The sequence below is a fragment of the Chrysochloris asiatica genome, unplaced genomic scaffold (genome assembly GCF_000296735.1).
Source record: "Chrysochloris asiatica unplaced genomic scaffold, ChrAsi1.0 scaffold00016, whole genome shotgun sequence".
Taxonomy (NCBI): Eukaryota; Metazoa; Chordata; class Mammalia; order Afrosoricida; family Chrysochloridae; genus Chrysochloris; species Chrysochloris asiatica.
Window position 1 is genome coordinate 10,259,600 of NW_006408534.1, and position 18,914 is coordinate 10,278,513.

The 18,914-nt window shown below is 45.6% G+C and overlaps 1 protein-coding gene across 1 annotated transcript in view; it reads right to left on the bottom strand.

The window, feature by feature from the left end:
- The window catches only part of PLB1 (phospholipase B1), a 173,540-nt gene that overhangs the window by 107,672 nt on the left and 46,954 nt on the right, over nucleotides 1-18,914 (bottom strand). The window contains 8 exon segments of the mRNA XM_006835284.1: nucleotides 1,763-1,826; nucleotides 2,488-2,562; nucleotides 3,457-3,528; nucleotides 10,618-10,674; nucleotides 11,737-11,841; nucleotides 12,724-12,796; nucleotides 13,903-13,982; nucleotides 14,894-14,956. Coding sequence (XP_006835347.1) covers nucleotides 1,763-1,826; nucleotides 2,488-2,562; nucleotides 3,457-3,528; nucleotides 10,618-10,674; nucleotides 11,737-11,841; nucleotides 12,724-12,796; nucleotides 13,903-13,982; nucleotides 14,894-14,956 — 589 coding nt within the window.

Below are 18,914 nucleotides of genomic sequence, written 5' to 3' on the forward strand. Positions count from 1 at the left end.
AAAGCTCCTTTAGGAAACAGTAAAACTGCCCCATAAATTTCCAAGGCTGTAAATCTTTATGGAAACAGAATACCACATCTTTCTCCATATGCATGTACAGCGGTTGTTAAGTGCCATCTACTTAATTCTGACTCATAGTGACCCTGTATAGGGTTTCCAAGGAGTGGCTGGTGGGTTTGAACAGCCAGCCTTAAAGTTCAAACTGACCTTGCAGTGCAGTGCTTATCCTACAGCACCACACCAGGACTCCTATTACATATATTGTTGTTTTTATTAGTGCCATCAAGCTGGTTCTGACTCAGAACGACCCTGAACAGGGTTTCCAAGGAGTAGCTGGTGATTTTGAATCGCTGACGTTGAGGTTCAAACCAAATTTGCAGTCCAGTGCATTAACCTATAATGCCACAACAGGGCTCCATTTTATATATATAGATACACAGATATATAGAGGTATGTATGTATGTAGTGGAAGGTGTATATCACCTATTCCATTATTCTGCAAACTAGACCAAGAGCTAGTTACATACCAAAGTTTATGTGAGAAGATTTTAAACTTACCTTACAGTCATTTGACTTGTAGAACCAAGTTTGTAGAACTAAGAGACTTGAGCATGTAAAACTAAGATGGGAAGGGAAGGCCAACCCAGGGTATTTATCTGTTCTATTAATATTTAGCACAGAAGTCCCGGTGTGGCACTGTAGGATAAGCACTGGACTGCTAACCACAAGGCTGGAGGTTCAAACTCACCAACCACTCCTTGGAAACCATATACAAGATCACTATGAGTTGGAACTAACTTGATGGCACTTAACAACAACAACAACAGCATTCAGCTCAAGGAAAAGGAAATATTGTCCTTGGATCATCTGACTAAAAGGATTCCATCCTTGAAAAAGTCCTTCTATTCACTGTGACATCACCAAACATAATTCTCTATGTGTAGCAATAGATCAACTAGATTGCACACTCTTGGAAGGCACATAGAAGGAACTGAACACTATCTAATAAATAAATGAACAAAAGAGCCACCCTCTAGGACGAAACAGGGGAACCGGTTGCTCCATTGCAGGAAATGCTCCTGGACTAGGGTTTTGAGTCATACAAGTCACCATGTGGTCTTCCCATGGCTTCCCAAGGTCACGTGCTCCTGTGTGACCTTGCACACAGCCATTTCTCCCACGCTGGTTCAGAAAGACTCAGCCCTTTGGCAGTTCCTCTAGGGAAATTGGCTGACTTCTGCCTAGAACAAGCCATGAGTCCCTTTCATGAGTTACACAGTTATATGAGAGGCAGTGAGTAAGGCAGGTTTATAATACGGCATGCTTTCCTGTTCTGTGTGGCGTTTGAGTGTTTTTGGCAAATGACGGTGATAGGCATTGTGGTTAGGCTACTTTTGCTTTCTGTTTAAAGGTACTTTTGCTTATTGGGGAACAAATGAGCTTGTCAAGGCTTAAAGGCCTGTGACAATGAAATCAACTCATTCAACTACATGGGACTCTGTAGAACATGGTCTGGCACAGGGTTAGTGTTCAATAAATGCTTTCTGATAATGATGCTGCTATCATATTTTAGTTAATGAATAACTCAAACACAGGCATGGACTTAACAAGTATACATACCAAGCTATCCCTATTGTCCTTATAAAACTTCTCAGGAATTTTTCTGATTGTGTGGAAAGTCCTTGCCATGTTAAAATGCCTCTTACTTGAATGATTTCAGGCCTCAAATGAGTTTAAAAAACACTCCACTTGAGCTGTGTACCTGAGGTGGGAACAGAGTTGGAGGGAGTCTTGTCAGGACATCTGACTTCTGTTCCTTCTCTTTTCTGCAATGAGATACATACAGAAATAACATGAATTTCCAGGTGCCAGCATGAAATGGAACTTGCAATTTAGGAAACTGGGTGAGAAGAGAGGGGTCTTTATTTCGGAAAACATCCTCTAAGATAAAAGTCTAGTTATCTTTTATGATTTCTCCCTGTTCTTCAACACTCACATCCAATTGCCCATAACGCCCTTTCCAAATGTTCCCCAAACCTGTCTCTGTTGGTCTCCACACAATCGTTTCAGACGTCACCACATTCTTCTGCCTTTTCTTAACCTTCTCTTCATATTAATGCCTCTCCTAAGCTTAAAAGGACTTAACAGAGACTTGGGAAGGGTCTGGTGTCTGTCATCAGATTAGAAGCAAGCAATCTGCGCAACCCCAACATGCCCCAGGAAGTCACAGAATGCTGTTGTAAGGCGGTTCTATAGATCTTTAGGGTGGATCTGCTCTAAGGTACCAAAGGCCAACCACACACATGATCCCTAGCCTGGATTTCAGATGTTTTCCACAGCCTCCATTATCTCTACCACACATGGCATCCCCAGAGACAGCAGGATTTCAGGATATAAGAACTATGTGGGAAGATTCTGAAGATTCAGCAAGGTGTACAGCCCATGGTTCATTTGCTTATTTGTCAATTACAGAAAGTCTTTCCATACCTCAAGAACCTCAAAGGGTTTTTGTGAGCTGGGTCGGTAGTTGCTGTTCTTATAGGTAAACAGATATGGCTTCTCCTGCCAAAGAAGGTAATGTATTCCTTAATTATGAGGCTTTATTATCCAGAAATACCCTCAGCCAATTTGGAACAATTGTATCACTTTTAATGATTACCAAACCATTCTCAGGTTCTTCTTCTCTGTGTTGCCCATTGGGTTCCTGAAGGAGCTCATTAAGACTTTGAAATTACCCATTTATAATAGTTATCTGTTACTATCTACCCTGGATAAGCATATGTACTTATCTCTTGCCTCATACACCTGACTAAGCATATATACCGTTTATTTCAATGAGCAAAGCACTTAATTTTAAGTTTCCTGGCAGCCAAAGCAAAGAGGGAAACAGGATGAATTACATGTTCTTATTGTCTAATTCATCAAGAAAGTCAAGATTTTAAGTAGTACAAAATGATGAAAGGGATTGCATTAATTTATGTCCAGTTTTTTTATCATCCATTTATTGGGAAACTTTAATTATATATTTATGACATATTAGGCAATTATTTAAGACTCAGCAAAATGGCTCATCTTTAAAACTACTTAGATAGATACCATGCCTCCTCTACACCAGAGGTAGAAAGTCTGGAAAAGGCATCTGGAGCACAGGATTCAGGACAGAAAAAAGATGGGGGGACAGGGAAGAAGTGGCATTAGAGGCTTGGTGAGCTGTGGCTTTGTCCCTATATCCTCCACAGGTATGGATGGAGTGGGTCTCAGTTCTACTAAAATTGTCCATAGACCAGAGGGATAAGCAAAATGAACAAAGCTATGACCGGGTCTGGAAGAACAGGTCCAAGATATAATGAGTCAGATATTTCAACCAGCTAAGCCCTCTTGCTACACAACAAAGCGCCACTCATCTCTTTCCCCAAATTCAACACAAGATGTCCTCCCTGCCCAGTCCCTGCCTACCTGAGTGGGACATTTCATTGGTCTCCTCTCTTCTGCACTGAACGGCTCATCCTTCTGTCCTGCTGGCTCCAACTAGAAAAGAAGGCAATGAGACATCCTTAGAATAGAACAATCTGGTACAGGTAGCAGCATTCTAGGGGACCATTGAGCAAGACCACTGATTATCAGTTTATACTGATACTGCAACGTCTGTATCACCTGGGTATTAGAAATGCACATTTCCAGGCCCTGCCCCAGACCTATGAAATCTCCAGATCCTGTGGAGGTGGGGCTCAGCAGTGTGTTTCACAAGCCTTCCAGGTGATTCTGATGCAGGCTGAAGTTGGATGACCACTACTTAAGGGCAATCACCAGTGTCTAGACCGCGAAGGGTCTCTCTCTCTAGCCCAACCCTCATGATATTACAGGAGAAAATATCATCGGTAAGAAAACGGAACATTTTTCAAGGTAAGGTCAAGGTGGGCCCCAGTTAGCCAGGGGAGAGGTGGGTGTAGGACACCAGTATTCTGTATAGAACAAATGGTCTCTCAGTATGTTATGTGGCTTCCTGAATTTCTAGGCGCTGGCTGTCCAGCTTGGCTCTTCTTCTTTCAGCTGGTTGCCTTCTTCTAGCCAGTTCATGATTTGCAAGTCCCTTCAAGTGGAGAGCAGGTTTGGGAAGAAAGGTAATGTAAAGCGTGTATTTCTTTCCTTGGGGCTACCCTTCTCTTATGTACATACATCTTGTCTCATGGGTTGTTATTAAATGCCATCGAGTCGATTCCAACCCATAATGACCCTGTATAGGGTTTCCAGGGAGCAGCTGGTGAGCTTGAATCACCAACCTTGCAGTACAAATGGCTTTGCAGTCTGGCGCATTAACCCACAGCTCCAAGCCAGGTAGTGAACACTTACTACCTGAGCACTGCTTACACAAACTGCGAATGGAGAGAATGATGGGTCCTGGGTCTGGTTCCCACTTCTTTACTCGGGACACAGAGATACAGTGACCTGGATCCCAGCACAGCTCAAACACTCCCCAACAACTAGAATGGCTAGTAACCAGGGAATAAGAACGTTGGTATCAGCTTTGATATAGGCAGCTGCTTCAATGATAACTATGAAGGGCTATTTATAATATGCCAGCAGGAGAAACTAGCAGTTTATAAATTTACATAGAAGTATTGAAGGAAAGGTAGGAAAATAAAGGTGTTGAAGGACTAGATGTGGAGGGATGCTTTTTACAGGTCCTTTTGTTATTTTCAAATGTTCTTTACAAATACATTAACATTTTAAAAAAGGCAATGGCTTTGAGAGAGTACAGCTTTTCTTTTTCATGTGCTATTTTCTACTGAAGTCCTGGTGTGGCACTGTGGGTTAATGCACTGGAGGTTTGAGCCACAGGTTGGCGGTTCAAACTCACTAGCTGCTTCTTGGAAACCCTATCTATACAGGGTCACTATGAGTCAGAACTAACTGGATTGCACTTAACAACAACTATCTACTATTTGGGACCCTCGTGATATGCTGCCAGCCGTGCTTCCCAAAGGTGTTATGCTCAGATGACACCCTGTCAGGGGACACAGAGGATAGGACATCCTGTCAGACTCAGTCACCCTCTGTGAGGATTTCAGATCCTTCAGCAAAATCTTATCCCAGCATCTGTACCCAGCAACAAGATACCAAGGTTAAGAACTTTAACCTTTTTAAGATTAGCTGTTAATCCAAATGGAAGGGGAGTCAGATAAGGAAGTGTAGTTAGCTTTATCTTTTGGGGAAGTAATGGCCACCCTAGAAGCCGGACCCCAGACTTCTTTCAGTTTTATTCTGATGGTGCATCCTCTTAGACAAAGGAGGGAGAGGGGAATCCCATCCAGGATGTTCAGGGCTGTTCTGAGAAGGAGCAGATGGGCCTGGCTTGGAGGCAAGATGTTGATCGGACCCATCTTTTCTTCCCCAGTCTTCCAAGAAAGTAATTAATAATGGAATCTGGGAACATTGAGAGAGCCTCACCTAGGTGACTCTGGCAGAATAGATATTGTTGTTGTTGTTATGTGCCATGGAGTCAGTTCAGACTCATAGCGACCCTGCACAGGGTTTCCTAGGCTGTAAATCTTTACAGGAGCAGAAAGCCTCATCTTTCTCCCGCAGAACAGCTGGTAGTTCGAACTGCTGATCTTGAGGTTTGCAGCCCGATTCATAACCACTACGCTCCCAGAGCTCCTTAGAATAGATATAGCAGAGTCTATTTTTGAAGAAATTAAAGGAAAAAATTGCCTTAGGTTTTCTCAGCAAACCCACTTCCATTAGGAGTCGTATCCCGAATGTCTCTTCAGTGCTGGAATTCTTGTCTTCTGTGTAGTCAATGTAGCTCATGAACAGCCACCACCCAGACTGTCAGTGGAGATTTGGTTATTGGTCCTGTGTGGCGCTGTTGGTTAATGTGCTGGACTGCAAGATCGGTTTGAACCACAAGGTTGGCAGTTCAAGTTCACCAGCCGCATGTCAGAAACCCTGTACACGGTGGCTATGAGTCAGAACTAACTCAACAGCACTCAACAACAACAAGGAGCCTAATGTGCTGGACTACAAAGTCAGTTTGAACCACAAGGTCAGTGGTTCAAGCTCACCAGTCATTCCTCGGAAACCCTATACAGGGTCACTATGGGTCAGAACCAACTCGATGGCACTTAACAACAACAAGGAGCCTTGGTAGCACAGTGGATTATGAGGTGGGCTGCTAACTGAAAAATCAGAAGTTCAAATCTACCAGCTGCTCTGCTGGAGAAAGATGAGGTTTTCTGCCCCCATAGAGATTTACAACCTCAGAAGTCCTATATAAGGCTGCTATGAGTCAGAACCCACTCCATGACACCCAACCACCAAACATGATGCTGCATGGCTTCCCTCAGAGCTTCCAGACTAAGATGGTCTAGTATGGCAATCTAGTTTCCAAAATCATCCAGTGAAAATCTATGGATCATAAAGATCTGGTCCACAACTCATCATAGGAACAGGGCAAGACTGGGTACAACTCATTCCGTGGTGCACAGGTTGCCATGAGTTGGGACTAACTCAACAACAGCTAACAACCACACATCCTTCCTGCTTCCACTTAACCCCCTTTGCATCTGCTCGGACCCTCTGTTCTCCTCTAAGCTCAGTGAGGAAGGAGAACAATCTGTTACATTTCAAGTGATCTCTTTTGTGTCCCACTTTCTCCTGCCACCCATGCCACATAAAAATGTTCACACGCCACTTTTTGTTCTAGGGAATACTGGTTTTGTTCTTTGTGTTTTCACTCAGTTTTTGGTCCTTCAATTGCTTGCATCTTGTCTGCACAGCTTCTCTGCCATCACAAAATTAACTGAGCCTGGGAGGAGTGGGGAATGAATTCGACCGAGGCTTACTTCCCCTACCCTGTAGCTCTAGCGCATTCCTTGCACAAGGTTTGGCATAAGGTGGGGGTCAGAGACTGCTTGAAGGATCTGGGTTCCTTGAAAACTACTGTTGTACAAGAATTACCCAAAATTATTGAGGTGGCAGACTAAAGGGCCTAATAGGTGGATTACAGTCCAAACAACAAACTCCTCATCCACTTGGTGCCAGGAATAGGCTTCCACAGAGAGGGCTCATTCAGCGGGTGTTCTAGAAACAGCGCTGCTTACCACCACTGCATGAACACATCACTAGCCCCAGAGTTCACCCACACCTGAGTGCTGGGTCAGGGAGAAGACACACTGATGTGGTCTATACCCATTCACATATGGTTCTGTGGGCTGCACAGCATAGGACCCTGCTGGACCCTGACCTCTGGCTGAGGGAGAGAAGTGTTAGAGGCTGGAACCCTGTGATCAGAATGGTTTTGCTGGTCTCTCTCTCTGCTCCCAGTGGGAGGGTATCCCTGACTTGAAGCTCTGTGTTATCTATCAATGTAGACATGGCTGGCTGTGTGCCATGGAGTTGGTTCCGACTTATAGCGACCTTCTACAGGGCTTCCGAGGCTGGAAGTCTTTACAGGAGCAGAATGCCTCATCTTTCTCCTGTGGAACAGCTGGTAATTTCGAACTGCTGACCTTGTGGTTCGCTGCCCGATTCATAACCACTACACTACCAGAGCTCCTTAATGTAGACATAGGTAGGCATTTTACCAGTTGCTGTCAAATCAATTCCAACTCACAGCAATCCCATGTGTTTCAGAGTAGAACTGTGTCTTATGCAATTTTCAATGACTGATTTTCTTTTCTTTTTTTTTTTAACAGATCACCAGGCCTTTCCTCCAAGGCACCTGTGGGAGGACTTGAACCTCCAACCTTTCATTTAGCAGCTTTTATTACCTATGGCTTCTATTAAGTTCAGGGAATTGGAGCCCAAGATTCTCTTAGTGCCTTGTGTCTCTGAGAGGTCACAAGGGTGCAAAAGAGCCTAGCCTCTCCCTTATTTTCACAAGACCATCTGAGACTGGCTGAGGGACATTTTCCCCTCTGGGGAGGTAGAGAACATGGGGGCCCACAAAGATCAAGTTCTTTGCCTCAGAAGTCAACCAAATGGTGGATTGGAACCAGAACCCAAGGTTACTGACCCCTTGCCCAGTGTCCTTTACACTAGCCTATTAAAATTTTTATTTCTTATGGATTATTCATGGTGGCAGGCAGTATAGGTATGTTCTGAAAACTCTGCTTACTGTACAAGCTGTGGGATGACTTGGTCAGGCAGTTCACCCATGGGAAACTAGGGAACAGACATGCTTAGGGAAATCCATACCTTCCTCCCTCCTTCCTCTTGCTGACCTGAGATGCAAGAGTCTCAAGGAGCTTTTACTGGGAAGTTGTGGACATTGTGGCTGTTTGGGCAGGACTAGAAAGAAGAGTAAGGGTCCAATTCCACCTTTGAAAGCCTCTTGCTTCTCTGAAGCCATGACACTTGCTGTGTCCCAGGCCTTAGGTCATTAGTATGAGCCCTGTATTCCTTTGTGTGTCTGCCCATCTGTCCCTCACCTAGGTAATTAGACACAGTGCATGCTGTGTGTCTGTTTATATGCACAGGGAACAACATCCAGGAGGCTCATTAAATGGTTTCGTTGCTGCTGCCACTGCCACCAATGACAATAAGGAACAAGATAAACATAGGCCTCTAGCCACATGTTAACTTGACTGACAGGACAGGCGATAGCTGGCAGAGGAACGATGAAGGGAGCAGAAGACACAGGGAGGAGCACAAGATTTAAATGCTGTTAGAGGTAAATGCTGTGAACTGATGGTCCATGGAGGGGATCACCAACGTTGTAATGAAAAGAAGTATGTGATTTGTTTAATTTTAAACTGGTGACCTTTTAAACTGTAAATTTTAAACTGTAAACCTTCACTCAAATTACAATACATAAAAAAAAAAAAAAAATAAGCTAAGTTGACACCCCCCAAAAAAAAACCAAAAGGAGAAAGAGAGGAGGGTCTCCACCCCCTCACTTGGGATCTGCTCTTCCTGGCTTCTCACTGTCTCCTGTACTCGGAGCTTCATTCACTGTCATTATCTCTACATTTCCTCTCTTAACCAGACCAACGCTTTACTAATGCATCTGATGAATCCTTGTCTCCAGTGTCTTTTGCTCACAAAAGGCCCTCTTGCCTGAGCATGCCTTTCCTTACCCCATCTGACACTCCTATAAAAGCCAATTCAAGCCCCACCTTCAGGGGACTCTCCTGACCTCATTGTCCATTTTACTTGCGGTTCAGCCTAGCACACCACTGTTGGTTGAGTTCCTGCTGACTGGTGTCCCTCTGTGTTCCTGGCCTTTCCCAGCTTCTCTTTAAGCTCACTGAGGGCTGACATCTCTTGCACCCTCCTTGGCACCCAGCATAGGACGGGTTGGTTGGGTGAAAGGAGGAAAGAGGTTTGGCTGAACTGAAATAAATGGATTTCCCTCCCCTAGAGGAGCTGGAATGGGGTGGGGAGAGGGCAGCAACCCCACTAGCGGTTCTGCCTCTTTTTTTTTTTTTTTTTTTTTATCACAAGAAAACAGCAGCAAAATGGTGATCTGAGGGAGTACCCCACTTAAGAGTCAGGTCTACTATCAAGGGTCCCTCTTCAAAGAAATCAAACACCTGCTCCAAAGGGCAGTAAATTTCCATTGGTGTGGCTAGCTGGGGCTGTTCCCTGACTTTCCCCTCACTGCTCACTGTTTTCTGGTGTCCTGGTGTGGCACTGTGGGCTAATGCATCAGACTGCAAAGTTGTTTGAACTACAAAATCAGTGGTTCAAGCTCACCAGCTGCTCCTTGGAAACCCTACACAGGGTCACTATGGGTCAGAATCAACTTGATGGCACTTAAGAACAACAGCAACAATGCAAGTGACAAGCAGCTGCTCCTGGTACCCAGATGGAGAGATGGAGAAGAATCTTTCTAACACAAAGAAGAAAACCAAGGTTCTGTCACTGGGATTCTAAAAATAGGGCAACTTGTATGGAGAAAAAGTAAATAGGAAAATCAGGTCTCTGCCTGGAGTTCTGGAAAAGCTGAAGCAATAATGGAGGGCTCTTGACATGGCATTCTGGTTGCTGACTCATTCCGATGGCCCTGGAGACCTGAGAGCTGGGGGAAAGTCTGTCACAGTTCTGCTAGAAAGGGCCAGCTCATACTGAGTACTTTCTGTGGGCCAGGAGCAAGCTGCACACTTGATATGTGTTGTGTAGAAAGGAAGGTGAGGCCCTGAACTCACACAGCTCATGAAGCCAGGACTGAAACCCAGGTCTTCCAGACTCCAAAGTCCAAGCCCATCCCAGGCACCACCCTGGGCTTTTAAAACTGCTGATACCATACAAATGTAAACTGCCGGGAAGCTGGACAGGAGCTGGAGTGAGCCCACTCATTACTTCCCCACCCACGTGAAGACTTTCACACAGGCTCTGAGGAAGGAGCCCTGCCCACGGGGTGAGCAGGGCTGGACGCCACTGATAGCCTCTTCCTGAGAGGGCTGTGGTTCAGTCTTTGGGACAAGAAGGTGAAACTCCAAGTTGTCTGAGCTGGCTGTCCCCAGAGTATGAAAAGTTTCCCTCATGGCCCAGATACATCCTCCCAGGATATTGTAGATGTCCTACAGCCCCTCTGTCAGAGCAGTGGTCACTGTGGGAGTGGTGGTGGGGACCCTGCCCTCTTTCTGGAGGCCCTGAGCCCACCCCACTCACCATGCTGTTCCAGAGATTCAAGGCAAGTGCGGTGGGATTCTGAGACGTTGGCTCCCCCTGAAAGAGAACCAAGTAAGAAAGGACCCACTCTCAATACCAAGAGGGGATGAGATAGGCCTGCCTCCAACACACACATTTCCCTGGTGTGGAGATGGTGGTCTCCTCAGCAGCCCCATCAACAACTGTTAAGCATTGATTGGATCTCCACCTGGGGGCGGGGCTCAGAGAGAAGGGGGTCTACAGAAGTAGGTCAAATCTCTGATGACTCTGTGTTCATGGACTTCTGCACAACTGGACTCAACAAAGGAGACAATGACAGGGAAATGGTTCAGAGGGGAACGGAGGAGATGGGAAGAGAATATTCCTCCTCTTTTTAAAGCATGACTTTAAACCTCTTAGTTTTCCAGGAGGCCCAATGACTGAGAGGCAAAAGCCAGGCTCCAGGAGGCTTAAAGGCTTCACATGAGGACCCACCCACAGTGCCATGTGGTCAGAGTGACTGCCTTGGAGCAAGGACATCTGCCCAGTGACCAGGGGCCACTCTGTCCTATCTACCATAGGGATGGGTACAGCAGAGAGTGCAGAGTGGGGAGTGACTTGTGTCCCTGGAACTCCTACCCTGACTGATCACAGTAGCTAAGAGGTACGAGGCTTCCAAGTGTCAGGGACAGCTTCCAGTTCTGTGTCTGTATTTCTTCATGTGATCCTTACAACCACCCTACAGGTAGTGGGTATCAGTAACAACCCTGATCTTACAGATGAGGAAATGAGGCACAGAGAGTTCAGACAACTTGCCTAAGGTCACACAGCTGGCCCTTTCCAAGACCAGGATTAGAAGCCATAGATCTGAAAAGCTCATACTCTTGAGCTCTGGGCTGCCCTGCCTCTAAGAACCAGCCAGCCTCATGGGGGTTATCCAACCCTACAGAGAAGGATACAAGAACGTCTAATAATATTGCTGCGTTTCCTCCTGAGATGAGATATCCTGGATTCAGTGTAGATGACTGGGTTGGGCCTTCTGCAGAGGTGAAGGTGGGAGAGGGGAGGCTGGAGCTGACCTGTAGCCCCACTCCCCTTCCGGATCTGCACCCATGTGCCTCACCTGCAACGCTCACTTACCAAGACAGACAACAGAGCTGTCTCAGAGAAGAAAGGCTGGAAAACAACAGCGAAGGACTTCTCCTCATTGTACTTGCTGATGGCTAGGAGCTTCTCCCAGGTTTCCTGAAGGAGGGGAACAGAGCAGTCAGAAGTGTGAGTATGGCATAGCCTGCGCTTACCCCCCACCCCTCTGACAGCCTGAATTAGCCATAACACATTGTTCTGAATTCAATGCAAGTCTAAAGCTCCCTCTTGTCTCACACTTCTTGGGACTTTGAAGAATAAAGTTTTATTCTCCTCTGAAGCCCCAGCAGTCAGGCAATATCTGGGATCAAACTGAAATACATTTGCTGGAAGCTTAAGAAATAAAAGACCGCACAGTATCTGGCCAAGGATCCCACTGTCTCCTCAAGGCCTAAGTGCTGTAGAGGGATGTGCCATTAGCCACCACCACCACCACCACCATCACCCACATACACGTGGTCATTTCCAGAGTGAGAGAAGTGCCTCACAACTGCAAACATAACTTTCTTCTTTTCAACTAAAACAGCATGCTAAACAAGGCAGTAGGAACTGTGCTTTGAGCTGTTTGTGACAATAGTTTTCATGAGCTATCACACCCTCCTGGGGTTTCTTTTGTAACTAGAAAGTAAAGCATATCTGCAGGAGTCCCGACTCTCCCTCCTTGGACTGTGGGGCTTGAGGTACAGGCACAGTAATGATCACCAAGAGCCTCTCAGAATGAATTTGAAAAGTTCTTCACTATATTTTACCTGAAATCCCTCCCTTCCACCCTGCCCTGTAGGAACATTAAATGATCATTAGGAAGTGAATTGAGAGTACCTCTCATTCGCTCCTGACTCTCAGTCTTGAGAACAATCCTACATCAGCAAACTTAGTATTGGTGACCTGCATGTACTCTAATTCTTCCCACCATCTCTGTTCTCCTCCATGGCCACTCAGCCCGCTGTGAGCAAGCAGCTCAGTCATCCCTCGTGGGCTCACCTGATAGGACCACTGCATCACAACCCTGGAAAGCTTTGAATTCTCCATTACACAGCTGCAAGATTCTTCTTGGCTGTGGAAGGTAGAACAAGAGGAAATGAGAGAGCTGGGTGCAGTGCTAGGGTGACATCAATGTGCCCTTTTGAGGAAATGAGAGAGCTGGGTGCAGTGCTAAGGTGAGATCTCGGTGTTGCTTTGGGAGTAGGAAGAACTTGGAAGTCTTAGAGGGGGCATGAGAAGGAAGGAAGCAAATGTAGGGGAGAAAAGTAAAGGGTGGGAAGGTACACTGTAGAACTTCCCACCGCCTTCCTTGAGGATGGAGGTGGGAAGTAGAGGTGGGCTCAATCTCCTGGGATTTCTCCCTCCCTTCATTTACTCTTTACACCTGAAACCCAAAGGGGCTCTGGTAGTGTAGCGGTTACGAGTTAGGGTGACGAAAGGTCAGCAGTTCGAAACTACTAGCCATTCTGTGGAAGAATGATGAGGCTTTCTGCTCCCATAAAGATTTACAGCCTCAGTGCTCTATGCAGGGTGGCTATGAGTCGGAACCGACTCCAGAGTACACCACCACCACCACCTGAAACCCACACCCTGTCCTTTGTTCCCCTACTCTGAATTCCTTTTCCTTCCTGCCTCCTCAAAAGCCTCCTCTTCCTATTGCCACCATCTCTGCCTGGCGTTGCTCAGCCCTGGTGTTTACTTGCAAACTTCTTTTCTGGGCACAAAACCAGACATTGCAGAGTTTGGGTGGAAAGAGGTTAAATTCTATGAAACTTTTCAGAAATATATGAGAATCATGCTCTGTGAAGATGAACTACATTTAGGCTCAATGATTTTCTTTACAATTTCCAGAAGCAACGATTCTTGGTTTCAAGATGATTTGCCAGAACACATAGTTTAACTCTCAAATCATTCTGGCAGAGGTAGGTTATCTGCACTAGTTCAGCCACATGAAAGACTTGGTCTTTGAAACTCAGTCCCCAAAACATGTTCTGCAGGGGACAGCCATCCCTCCTTCCATTCTAACTCTATCACCAACTAGCTATACGATTTGGCCACACTTTGATTAACCAGTTTGTTTACATTCCTGCATATGATTAATGCACAAGAACACCCTGCTCAGTATCCGGCACATGGTACTCAATCAAAAATGTTGGTTGTATTCCCTTCCCTGTTTACCTAAGCCTGGTGCCTTGGTGCCAGTGAGAGACCCCCGTAGCCTCAGAGAGATCCACCAGGTTCACAAAAGCTTTGGGAACCTAGGAGAACACAAGAAAGAAGAAGGTGAGCATCCACAAAGTTACCGTTACTGCTCTAGAACACTTGGTTAGAACTCTGGGCTCTGGTTGAGGGTCATGTTGTTGTTAAGTGCGGTCGAGTCAATTCTGATGCACAGCAACCCTGTATTGAGTTTCCAAAGAGTGGCTGGTCGGTTTGAACCACTGACCTTGTAGTTAGCAGTCAAGTGCTTATCTTATAGCACTACACCTCTCCAAAGGCAGACTCCTTTGGGAGGTGTTCAGCAGGGCTCTGTCCAAAGCTTCTAGCAATGCCATTCCAGAATGGTATCGCTCACCATCCCTCCTGGAGGTAGGGTACCTCCCCATCATGGTGCCAATAGGGAACAAGTCCACAGTGGCAAGATCTGCAGAATCCTCTCCAACAGAAGAGCTGACCCCCATGAGAGCAGATGGGAAGATCAAAGCTACAGAACACCCCCTCTCCCTTGGATCCCCAGAGCCTTAAGTATTCGTCATGGTCAGTCCAAAAGGGAAGGCTTGAAGGCGCTCAGCCCATTCCACCCCCCAGGCTGCTATTACCCAGTTTCTGTCAGAGAGTGGCATTAAGAAAGAGCAAAGCCATCAAGTCCTCTGTTTGAAACTGAACTTTAGCCCTTCTTCACCCTCAGAAGTCTCTCTTAGAAACATCCCTTGCAAGAATGGAATGCCCTATCCCTAAGCCATATTTTCATTTAAAAGGGTGAAAAGACTGCTTCTCCAGATCTTTCCCTTTCACTATGAATTGATCTTGCTGGAAGGAGCTCATTATCTCTATCCCAAGGAAGGTCATTCCCACAGTTGGAAGGGCAGCTTTTTCTTGGCTACCAAAGGAATCCGTGAAGAAACTCTGAGTCCTTCGGTTAGAGAGCTGTGGAAGCTGTAAGTCTCACCTCCTGGTGCAGGTAGTCCAGCATCCGGGTCAGTTTGTCCATGGTATCCAGCACATAACCTTTCTGTGAGAAAGAGAAGTGTGCTGAGTAAGGGTGGGGGCAGGAGGACCACACTCACAGACTGAGGATGCCCAGGCTCATAGTGGTCTAGCCCCCTACTTGGACTGATACGATGGTGGCAAGGACAAATCTAGACCCCCATTTCCTCAAAACAAGTGTAGAACTCCCAGAACTTCAGATTTTATTCAATGTCTGGCTTTCCCAATCCATTATCCATGTGAGGGTAAATAAAACTCCACCAAGGGAGAAATTCCATGTTAGGAAAGGGCAAATTCAAGGTCAGGCTAAGGTAAACACTCCTATGCAAATATAGTAATACTCATGTTGAGGGATGAGAGACTGAGTTTATTCATAAAGGCTGCTGGAATTGCTTTTATCTGAGGAAAATCACCTTTAAAGGGAGAATATAATTAATCCTGGATTTAAGGCCTCACAACTTTCCACTTGGTGCTATTTTATCAGAGCCCCTCCCTGCCCCATTTGCCCTGAGTCAGAAAAGGATTCCCAGAAAAAGAGTGAACAGACTCCTGCTGTTTGGGTATTTAAACCCTTTCCCCTACCCATCCAACACACACACACACACACACACACACACACATGCACATATACATCTTCTCTTTCCTTGCAGGTCATAAACATAAATGAAACTACCTTAAATTTCAACCCTGACTTATCTTTTCAGTGTAAAAATAACCAAATGAAAATTAAATTAGTAACAAGACTAACTGCTAAACTGCCTGCACACTGACTGTCCCCTGAGGCGACTTGGCTCAGATGGGAAACATGGAAGGCCAAGTTGTTGTTCTGTCTCCTGGGGGGACACAGGCAGGAACTCAGGAGACAGCTGCCAATCACCCAGACAGGCAGCCTGCCCACCCACAGTGCTGGAGCAAACGATGCAAGGTCCCTTTTCTTTCCACTCCCCACTTCATGTCTCAGTGGGAGGCAGTTCAGTTGTGCTAGCCATGATAAAGCTTCCTACTAGTTTTCTTCCAAGTGAGTGTCTCCACCAGCCTGGCATTAGACATCACACTTTCTCTTCTGAAGAGCCTTGGGAACTCTGTCTAAAATCATCAGGGCATCCATCTTTCCTAGTGTGGCTAGATTAACGCTAGTGCAAATGGTTAACTCGTTGGGCTAATAACCAAAAGGAAGGAGGCTTGAACCTCCTCAAAGTTGCCCCAGGAGAAAGGCATGGGAATCTACTTGTGAAAAAGCAGCCATTGAGAACCCCACAGAGCACAGTTCTACTCTGACACACATGGAGCTGTCATGATTTGGGGGTAGACTCGCTGACAACTGGTAGACTCTTCTCCTTTCCCACTGTGAACCTTGCTTTAGGCTCTCCTTAGCAAAGGTGCTTTTTCCCAGCTGCTGAGTGAATTGGAGCCACTTAGCCCTCTCAGGCAATGAATGGTTGTCACTTGGGGCACAAATTGTCCTTGTTCCTTAGTGAAAGACATGCCATTCACATATAATGTCTCCCTTCACACACACACACACACACACACACACACACACACACACACACACACATCAGAAACTCCTTCTTGAGCCCAATGTCAGGAAAAAATTTATTATAACTAGTAAACATGTACTCCCTGCTCCCCGTCCCCATCCCCAGATCCCAAAGAATGTTCCAGTATTGGACATGTGCCCAAGACCAGACTTAACTTGTTCTAATAAATCGTTTCCTTGGGATCTACTTAAAGTATTTAGTCAGAAGGTGTGAGCACTTTAAGCTTTCTTGAATCCCACTGCCAGTGAATCCCACTGCCAGTGTATCTGTGTCCAGAAATGTGCATGTTTTTGATCCTTCACCTGCCCCTTCTTCTGATATCTGATATTACTCATTAAAAAAAAAAAAAGTAACCTTTCAGTAGACAGCATCAAACAAAAGTCTAGATTCTAAAACAACCCCATGCTACTGGTATGACTCAAGCTACCATTTGGTGTGAAACACCTGTCCTTGGAATAACTGGACCCACCAGGAAAGCCCTGGAGGTGTGCTATCACTGTCTAGCGGATAAGTCCCGATTTACTCTTTCTGTGCCTTTGATTTTAAGAAAGAAAGAAATTAAAAAAAAAAAAAAAGTTAAATGTGAACATATCTCTATTCCCCTCTTCTTGTTGTTGAGTTGGTTCTGACTCATAGCCACCCTGTCTTGGGTTTCTGAGGAATGGCTGATGGGTTTGAACCACCATCTTTGTGATTCAAACCAAGCTTGTGGTCCAGTGCATTACTCTGCACTGGACTGCTAATCACAAGACCAGCAGTTCAAATCCACCAGCTGCTCCCTGGAAACCTACACAGGATCATTAGGCATTGGAATGATTCCCTTCTAAAGGAGCCCAATGCGTTGCTGTTAATAGTCACCGAGTCAATTTCAACACCTGGCAACCCCATGTGTACAGAGTGGAATTGCTCCATAGGGTTTTCAATGACCATGACTCTTATAAAGCAAATCACTAAGCCTTTCTTCTAAGGTGCCTCTGGGTGGGTTCAAATCGCCAATCTTTTGATTAGTAGCTGAGCACTTAACTATTATTGCCACCCAGGGACCCAAGGCGCCCGTGTTGTTGTTGTTGCTATGTGTTGTCTATTCCAACTCATAGTGAACCTATAAGATAGAATACAACTGCCTTACTGGGTTTCCTAGGCTGTAAATCTTTATAGGAGCAGATCACCAGGTCTTTTCTCCTGTGGAGTCACTGATAGTTTTCAACCGCTGACCTTTCGGTTAGAAGCCAAACACTTAACCACCATACCACTGAGGAACCTTCCAAGGCCTCCAATAACCCACCGCTGCTGAATGCAATTGGAAGGATCCCTGGTGAACTGTGGTTAAGGCTTGGCTGCTAATCAGAAGGTTAGTGATTCAAACCCAGCAGCCATTCCCAACGAGACAGATGTGATCGTTTCTGTCTTTATAAATGACGGCCATGGGAATGCTCTGGCACAGTCTGAAGTGACTTGCTGCAACAGGTTTGGCTTGGAATCTTTATGGCAACAGACTGCCACAGCTTTGTCCCATAGAGCAGCTGAGGGATTTGAGTTGGCAGTCTTTTGGGTAGCAGCCAAAGGATTATGAGCCACCAGGGATCCTTAAAGCCTCCCTAGAGGAAAAGAAAATTCTAAGTCCTAAGATAGGACAGGGCAGTAGTTTAACATTTCTTTTGAACAGTAAACACTTTTTCTTCCCTGTAAGAACTCTGTCTCTGACACAGGTAAACACAGCTGCTCTGTGAAGTTGGGTAGAGACCTGGAGTTCACCTTCTCTGACTTGCCTTTTGCCCTCAGAGGCATCTATAATGGTCCCTTGGATGCTGCAGAGCACGTATCGACAACCACTGAGGGAGAGATTGTGCCTGGGATGTGGTATGAGGAATATTAAAAAAAAAAAAAAAAAGGCCGTGTAAGAACTTTTCCAACTGCTGAGCTTTGCTGTCACAGGGTTAGCTTGAAGATGGAGCTGCGCTGTGATCAGAGGTAACCCCCGAAGACTAGGAGGTGAGTAGTGGTCTGAGCTACAGACGTTCCAGGAGGGTGAAGGGAGAAGCCAGCAGCCCAGACCAAGGGGGCCAAGCGAGCCAGAGCCAGGAGCCACAAAGTCCTTGAAAGGAAATGCAAATGGAAGCGAGATTTATTCTTGGCTCAACGGTTTGTGGTCTTGGTTGGAAAGGAAGAGGCAAGATGGAAGAAGAAAAAAAAAAAACAGTCAAAAGGGTATTTGAGTAGATGCTAGTGAAACTGCTACAATAAGCCAGATGGATGGAGATCAAGTCACTGGTTTACAGTCAGTCATTTAGAAACTAGGAATGCGGTAGAATTACTCTTTTTTAAAAAAAGTGGGATAGGTTAATGGTGTGGTTTTTTAAAAAATGTTTTATTGTGAATTATGTGATAGTTTAAATGGGAGAACATTCGTTTTACATTCATCCTATCATATATCGTTTCATT